The 8,490-nt window shown below is 58.9% G+C and overlaps 1 protein-coding gene across 5 annotated transcripts in view; it reads right to left on the bottom strand.

The window, feature by feature from the left end:
* Positions 1–589: 589 nt before the first annotated feature.
* Positions 590–8,490, bottom strand: part of DPP6 (dipeptidyl peptidase like 6) — a gene marked incomplete at its 5' end in the record, with an annotated part of 648,278 nt that continues 640,377 nt past the window's right edge. For all 5 annotated transcript variants that reach the window (XM_079786477.1, XM_079786476.1, XM_079786475.1 and 2 more), the window contains 5 exons: positions 590–1,117; positions 3,055–3,128; positions 3,223–3,295; positions 4,066–4,124; positions 6,276–6,387. In XM_079786477.1, coding sequence (XP_079642603.1) covers positions 968–1,117; positions 3,055–3,128; positions 3,223–3,295; positions 4,066–4,124; positions 6,276–6,387 — 468 coding nt within the window. In that variant the 3' untranslated portion in view covers positions 590–967. The remainder of the gene's footprint in view (positions 1,118–3,054; positions 3,129–3,222; positions 3,296–4,065; positions 4,125–6,275; positions 6,388–8,490) is intronic.

Genomic DNA, 8,490 nt, shown 5'->3' with positions numbered 1-8,490 from the left:
TCCAGGGTTCCGGTCCCCAAGCACACAGGACAGACTTGGAGGGGAGGCAACTCTGTCTTTTTATGTGTGTTTTTTAAACCAAATGGCATCCGAACAGACTTGACAACGTACAGGGAGGAAAGGTGAGGGTTAAGGGCACGCGTGGATGGACGGGAGAATCCAAGCCGGACCCGGGCAGCTGTGGGAGAGCTTTTATTTATGTATTTTCCTGTTTTAGTAAGTGGTGTTGGCTGTTTTCCCCTCGGTGTTTTGAAATATCTCCCTAAAGTCTGAAGCCCACTCAGGAGAGAGCGGTTAGTTACTTCCCATCCGTTTCTTCCTCCAAACACGCGGAAGCTTACAGCCCACGGAAGGAAACGAAGCAAAACCAAGGATAACAAACAAACAAACAAACAAACAAACAAACAAACAAACAAAACAAGCACAGAGAAGCAACCCCGTGGCCGCAGACCATGTCAGGTAAAAACCATAGAAAAATACGCATTAATTCCGTGAGGTTCGCCGCTAGCGCCGCGGCGCCCAGGGCTGACTCCTGGTGACGGGGAGCAGGCAGCGGAGGGAGAGCTGTTGGGCATTGTGCTCTGGGGTTCCCAAGGCGTGGCTACATCAGAGGCACGTGGTGCCTGGGCGGTGGGTCTCCGTGCCGCCACCAGACGGCGAGAAGCCGGCCAACTTCTTCCCTGCCCTCCGCCCTGACCTGGTTCCTGGGGGCGCGGGCGCACCTGCCGCGGTGTGGCCAGCAGGAGGCATGCGTGAGGGTCCCGGGCTCCCTGGGGGCGCGTGGGAGGGAGGGGCATCTCCACTCGGGAAGGAGCTGGTTTCTGAAGCAAAACTGCCTTCAGGGCCCAAGACGCACGTGCTACGGAAGGGGAACGCACCGCCCCCACCCCAGCGCCTCGGGAGCGGGGGCGGGGTCCCCAGTCCAACCCCGGTCCAGGGAGAGCCACACTGTGGGGCTGCCAGGCGCTCAGTCCTCCTCCTCCTCCTCCTCCTTCGCCGGGGCTGCCGGGGGTTTGTCCTGGACCCGGAAGCATTCCGCGAAGAAGGTGACGATGGCGCGGTACAGGTGCTGCCGGAGGCGCTCGCTGTGGAAGTAATGGCTTTCGTCCGGGTAGATCTGCAAAGAGGCGAGAGTGACCGGCTGCCCACCCTCCCCGGGGTGCGGGCGCAGGCGAGGTGCAGCCCCACACAGCTGGGCGCCGCAGGTCCGCTTGAGCCTGCAAGTGAATTTCCTACCCGATTCGGTGCCTCCTCCCCGGGAGGCCCAGCCAGAGGCAGGGGCACCCGGCGTCGACCGGGTTCAGCGGCCTCCGCGCGGTCTGGACCCTGCAGCATGAATCCATGCGCAGGGGCCGCAGCTCGGAGTCGAGCTCTCTGCAACCCGAGTTATAACTCTCTCCATAGCTTTCCTGGGCCGCCATCTGCTAGGCCTCCTGGCTCACACTCCCCGCGCGGCCGTGGACAGCTAAGTTCCCGGTTGTGTCAGGTGGAGATGCCCCAGACAGAATCTAGCTGTAAAGTTGTACGGAACTTAAACAGGGAGCACTCAGCGCAAGGCCTGGAGTGCGGGGAATATTGCCAGGTGTAATGATACCTCCCGTGCCCTAGGGGCGCTGCATCACGTCCACAGAAAGGTACCTGTCCCATTGGGGTTCAAAGCCAAGTTAACAGACCTGGAAACCCCGCTCTTTCCGCACACCTGTGTTTGGAATGTGTCTCTGAAGGATGGCACTCACTTTATTTTAGAGTATTTTTTAATGCTGTCACTGAGCTGTTATGTACGGTGCTCCCAAAATGTATACACACACTTGGAATAATTATAAAGGCGGTGCTTATGAAAATAGATTTCATTTTCAAGATGGAGCTATCCGCTGTTAAAGTGTGCATGCATATTTTGGGGACACCTGCATGTGTGTTAAACTTCAAGCAGCACAAGAGAGAAAAGAAACTTGTAGGAAGAGTGGCCCCTCCTGCCTGGGGCCCCGCCCCGCACCCCCCCCCCCCCCCCCCAGTTACAGATTTACTGAGCTCCTGCTAAGGCGCTTGTTGTGCCTGCAGGTTGGCATTGCTCGTGGGTTCCCTCTCCTCGACCTGAGTGGGTCTGGGGGGGGGGTCCTGCTCAGCGCCTTGCTGATATGGCAGCCTCTGTCTGGGGCGTGGCCACCTCAGCCCCCGAGACCTACCTCCCATCGGCCATGCCTGCATCCCACAGCCCTTGTCAAGCCTACGATCCGATCATTTCAGAAGGAAGCACACAGGTACATTAACCAGGCCTCCCTCCCCAGTCAGCACACCTGAGCCAAACACTTGAGCGGAAGCTCTCCCTGACCGCCCAGCCCAGGTGCCCCTCACAGGCCAGCGATGTGGGAGGCCAGGGGCTGGAACCGAGGCAGGTGAAGGTCAGTGCCAGGTGCTCTCTGAGGGACAGGGTGTTAAGGACGTCGCCCACCTATTACTGGACCCCCAAAGACGTCGGGGTCATGCCTGTTTCCCCAAAGACCCTGTGGTCAGGGAGGAGCGGGAAGCAGCGTGCCGACAGCAGTGGCATTGCTCTCGAAAGAGCTGGGCTGTGAGTCGGAGCTGATGCCAGGAGGAGGCTGGTGGGATCTCAGGAGGGCGGGGTCTTTAACGACGGCCCAGACACAGGCCACTCTGGAGCCCTGGCTGGTGTTTGGTGAGCGTGTGTGTTGCCTAAAGGGTGGCTGGCGGGACCCGCCAACCTGCTGTCATCTACGCGGGGACGGCAGCCCCGTTCCACACGCCAGGGACACGGCGCCCCACTGCTGTGTGCGGCTGCTGCTTGGCCTTGCCCATCACACAGGGTGGAGGTGGGGGGAGGGGGAGGTCTAACGGGGTTTAAGCACAGCCCACATGCAGGACCGAACTATCATAATTAGTAGAAAAATAAGCCCAGGCTTTGTCTGCGGGACGCTCCTGCCCACGCCGACGGCCACGCCAGGTGTTGGCAGTGCGAGGCCATACGCCATCCACACCGTCCTTCCTTCTCGGGGGAAGGGCGGCCCCCCAAGCACAGCCCGGAGCGGTGCACCGTACCTGCAGGCTGTAGTTGGCCTTCGCCTTGATGAGCTGTGCGATGAGCTCTGCTGTGTGCTGGAAGTGGATTTTTTCTGTGGGAAAGGAAAGAGGAAAGTGTGTCTGAACCCGGCTCACCAGCAGGGGTGCTGCTGTCACCATTCACAGGGAGGTCTCCTCCGTGCTCACCATCGGCCGTCGCGTGGATGATCAGAAACTGCTGCCCCTCCAGCGCCGACACCCGGTGGGCCACCTTGGTCATCTGCACGCAGGGCGAGGGGACAGTTAGTGGCCAGCGCGGGGTGTGTGTGTGGGAGACCCCGAGGATTAAGGGCCGGGCTCGGAAGCCGGGTCCGGGACGGGGCTTTCTGTCCGCGGTGAAAACAGCACTTCAGGGAGCCTCCCTTCCCTCCCGTGCACCTCTCAGATGGAGACAGGGGTGGAGGATGCTGGCCGCTCCCCTCGGATGGAGACAGGGATGGAGACAGGGATGGAGACAGGGATGGAGACAGGGATGGAGGAGTGCTGGCTCAGGGGAGGTGACACTGGGGCCACCAGGGGGCTCAGTTCTGTTGTCCTTGCTAAAGGTTCAACCTCGGGCCCCGCCCTGCCCTGCAGCCCGAGCCTGGCCTGTCGCTGCGCCTGGTGAAGGAGGGCCGTGTGCCGTCCCCACTGTGGCTGTGGCGGCAGGAGTTCCCTGTCCCCGGAACCAGCCTTGGGTGCAGGAGCCAGGCATGTGCACCCAACACCTAAGGACCACGGACAGATCCTCTGTCAAAGACTCTCCCACTGTCTCCTGGCCCCTAAGTTCCAGAGTCAGAATGACACCCACCGAGGGGTCACAGTCACCTCCTTTCACAGAATGACATGGCGGGTGGTCGGTCCTCCCGATGGGAGGAGAGGACTGTAGGCTGCAGGGAGCATGGGTTCGGGCTGGGCCGGGGGTGGGAGGGGAGGGAGAGAGGAACTCAGAGAAGAGGGGCGGAATTCATCAACGTCCCCGTGTGGCCAGTGGCGCTGTGCGGGGCCTACCTCATACGCTCTGTTGTCCAGTCCGTAGAGGCCCAAGTACCGCTCGGAAAATGCCGACGCTGGTGGGTAGGAGCAGAGGAAGAGACGGTCACCCCTGCCCAGAGCCCCGACGGGCCCTGGTGGGGCGGGCTCACCTCCTCTTCCTGGCAAACGTTTGTCTTAAAAACCAAACTCGACCTCTTGGATCCTTTTATTTGTTTTTATTCTTCTGGAGCTTTTATTCTATTGGTTAAATCTTTATTGTTGAAAGTATCCTATGTGGACCCCTTGGATCTGATACGGAAATCGGGTGGCACCGCAGCGACGTTTAAGCATGCTGGGGTTGGGTGGCGTCAGGCAGGACGGCGACGGCTTAATGACGTGGAGCCTGGTGAGTGTGACTCCCGGGGACGGGACAGGACAGGACAGCGCCCATTCCTAGCGGGGTGCACTCGCGTCCGGTCTCGGCCTGTCTGCTCTGTCCCAAATGCTGGCCCGGCCCAGGCTCCATCAGCCAAGTGCCCCGAAGAGCGTCCACAGGTTTTGGGACGCCCTTGGTCAGCAGCAGAGACCACGCCCCACTGCGGGCACGGGATGGGTCAGGTGCCGCGGGCACGGGGACGGGTCAGGTGCCGTGGGCAGGGGACGGGTCAGGTGCCACGGGCACGGGGACGGGTCAGGTGCCGTGGGCAGGGGACGGGTCAGGTGCCACGGGCATGGGACGGGTCAGGTGCCGTGGGCACGGGGACGGGTCAGGTGCCGCGGGCACGGGGACGGGTCAGGTGCCGCGGGCACGGGACGGGCCAGGTGCCGCGGGCACGGGGACGGGTCAGGTGCCGCGGGCACGGGATGGGTCAGGTGCCGCGGGCACGGGGACGGGCCAGGTGCCGCGGGCACGGGGACGGGTCAGGTGCCTTGGGCACGGGGACGGGTCAGGTGCCGCGGGCACGGGACGGGCCAGGTGCCGCGGGCACGGGGACGGGTCAGGTGCCGCGGGCACGGGATGGGTCAGGTGCCGCGGGCACGGGGACGGGCCAGGTGCCGCGGGCACGGGGACGGGCCAGGTGCCGCGGGCACGGGGACGGGCCAGGTGCCGTGGGCACGGGGACGGGCCAGGTGCTGTGGGCACGGGAACGGGCCAGGTGCTGTGGGCACGGGGACGGGCCAGGTGCCGTGGGCACGGGGACGGGCCAGGTGCTGTGGGCACGGGGACGGGTCAGGTGCCGTGGGCACGGGGACAAGCCAGGTGCGGAGGCCGCACTGGTGGGTTGGATCGGGCACATGTGAAATGGCGTGATTACAAATCTGAAGAAGCCTCACTGAGTCTGAGATGCTAAAACATGCTCCACGTGTCCCCGTGGGAAAGGCAACGTGAAGATTAACATTGAACCAAGAGCTCTCGGGTGAGGCAGGTGGGCATTTGCACAAGAACTTTGTCAAAGGCAGTGTTGAGCCTTTGGCTGCTGGATGCACCGAGGTGTCTGGGCCTCTGTGGGCCCGAGGGTGTGGCGTGGGCACGGGGAGGGTGCCCCATGGGCGCTTTAGAAAGGGGGTCAGTGCCACAAAGCCATTCACATTCAGAGGAAAGGGCTGGCTGGCCCGAGGGGGGAGAAGGGAGGGAGCCTCAACCCGAAACTGGCACGGGGCCACACCTGTGCCCAGGCAGCGGTCTGGCGCCCACACCTGGGAGGTCTGCTCTCCGTCTGGTCCCACAGCGAGTTATCCTGACACCCATCCCTGGTCTCTGGCTCCTGCCAGCGACAAAGGCCCTCTCTCTAGGGACAGGCACTGGTCGGCGCCTACACTGCCCGGAGGAAGGCGGGCACAGGGCAGAGCGGAGCTGAGCCCTCAGGGCCGCACCACTCATACTGCAGCCGTCTGCGCCGCCGTCTGCCCCCCAGACCCCGGGAACAGAGCCCACCGGAGCCCCGCCCTGAGGCTGGGAGCAGAGGCAGGGCAGCGTGAGGGTCTCAGCACCCCCTCTCACCGGCTCGCCCGGGTTCCCTGCGCCCACTGCGGCCAGGGTGAGAACCAGGGCTGGTCGTGTGGCTCACAGCACCAGGACAAGGGGTGTGAGCCTCCCTGTCTCTGAGCTTTGCCACGAGCCCTACAGCTTGTGTAGCTTATGATCCACGGTGGGTGCCCGAGGCGCGGGCTGGCGGGGTGCGGAGCTGAAGGGGAGGCGGCGGGGTCATGGGAGGGGTTGGTGGTGTGGGCGGCGAGAGCATTACCGTAGAGCTTGAAGTCCGTTATTGGAGAGAGAGCAGAGCCGCAGGTGAACACCTGACCCTGGTTTTCTCCCTTCGCTGGGAGGATGTAAGTGCTCAGGTAGCCACCGTAGTCCTGGGAGAGAAGGACAGTTAATGGGGGTAAATGTCCGTAACGCAGCCATGAAAACACTCAGACATATTGGCCACTCAAGCAACCATTTTCATGCAGCTGCTTAGAAAAAAATTCAAATATTTCTCCGGGCCTGGCCGGCATGGCTCAGTGGTTGAGCATTGACCTACGAACCAGAAGGTCATGATTCGATTCCCAATCAGGGCACATGCCCGGGTTGTGGGCTTGATCCCCAGTAGGGGATGTGCAGGAGGCAGCTGATCAATGATTCTCTCACTGATGTTTCTCTCTCTCCCTCTCCCTTCCTCTCTAATATCAATAAAAATCTTTAAAAAGTTTTTTTTCCAGGGAGGTAAAAAAGGAAAGGCAAATGCTTGCCATCTAAACATGACATGATGCAAGGCTGGGCCCCTTCGGGCCTGAGTGCCAGTGCTGTGACGGTGACGTGGGTGGGGGTGTGGTGTAGGTGACGGAGGGCTGTGTGGGCGCAGGGCTGTGATCGGGTCCTTCCCTTTGGAGCATCTTTTACCGTGTTTCTTACCAACTCCTTGTCTACAGGCAAAGCCAATCCACTCTGTGATTTTCTGTGGTTCTGAGGGAGGGCCGACCAGGACCGGGGTCTGAGGGCGGCCATGAGACAGACATCCACATGTGTCCTGCACAGGGGTCATTCCTTAAGTTCTGATATTGTCCTTGCCTTGGGGTTGACATGAAAGACCCTGGCTTCCATGTGTGCCTCCCAGAGACAGCAAAACGGGACACTCCTACCTGCCCGGCGCCTACAGACTCCTGGGTCAGATGTGCTCTGGTCTCCCAGACCCAGAGGGAGGGGCACAGATATGATGTTCTGATGAGCAAAGGTTGGAGGGAGACCAAGGCCAAGAGAACCAGGGCATGGGGAGAACTGTTAATGCTGCGTGTGCATGAGTGTGCGAGTGTGTGTGAGCGTGTGTTTGTATGTGAGTGTGTATGAGTGTGTTTGCATGTAAGTGGGTGTGTTTGAGTATGTGCTTGCGTGTATGTGTGTGCATGAATGTATGTGAACATGTTTGTAGATGAATTTGTGTGTGTGCATGAGTGTGTGCGTGTGTGTATGAGTGTACATGAGCATGTATTTGTATATGAGTGTGTGAGTGTGTGTACAAGTGTGTGTTTCTGTGAGTGTGTTTGTGTGAGTGTGCATGGGCATGTGTTTGTGTATGAGTGTGTGAATGTGCATGAGTATGTGTGTGAATGTGATTGTGTGTGTATGAGTGTGTGTGTGAATATGTAAATGCGTGTGAGTGTATGTGGGTTTGTGTTTGTTTATGTGTGTGATTGTGATTGTGTGTGAGTGTATGAGTATGTGTGATTGTGAACGTGTGTGTGTATGGTTGTGTTTGTGTGACTGTGTGTCAGTGTGTGAGTGTGTGTGAGCAAATGGGTACTGGTGTGGGAGGGTGGGTGTTGAGAACCCACATTCCTGCTGGAGACTCTGTATGAAGCCCATGTTTGCCCACCCCCACAGAATGCACAGTTGATGGCCTGAATGTGTAAGCTTGTCATCTATATATATAAAAGGCTAATATGCTAAGTGTCCATTCAGGTAATGACATCACGTAGCAACACCCAGCTTCCTCTCCCTAGCAACTAGCCTCCTTGCAGTTTCTTCAGCCCAGGAACACGACTTGCTTTATTATCAGGTGCAAACATTTCACACTTTAACCAAATGTCTGTGAAGCGTTTTCATGAGCCTCATCTCATTTGATCCTCACAGAAGTCCTGGAGTAGGTAGATAGGAGACTCGGTGGAATCCTATTTTCTTTTCATTAGCCGGAAAACAGGGATTTAGAAAGCTTAGAAACTTGACCCGATTGGTAAGAAGTAAGAAATGGTGGAACTTGAAAATGACTTCAGGTTTTCTCACTGTGCAGAATATAGTCAAACACTGCTGCAGTTAAATATTTTACCCTTTGTTCTCCCTGCATGATCTACAATAATAATCTGCTTTGTGTTGATATTTACTGCTGTGTTGCTGACAATTACCTAAAAGAGAAGTTGGGGTGCTTCACTGGGCTGGAAACAGTTGAGCTACGTTAGAACGCAGGTCTACTTAAGCAAGTTTAT

Source organism: Cnephaeus nilssonii (genome assembly GCF_951640355.1).
Source record: "Cnephaeus nilssonii genome assembly, chromosome: 12".
Taxonomy (NCBI): Eukaryota; Metazoa; Chordata; class Mammalia; order Chiroptera; family Vespertilionidae; genus Cnephaeus; species Cnephaeus nilssonii.
The sequence above is the reverse complement of the archived record's forward strand: the minus strand, read 5'-3'. Positions and strand labels throughout refer to the sequence as shown.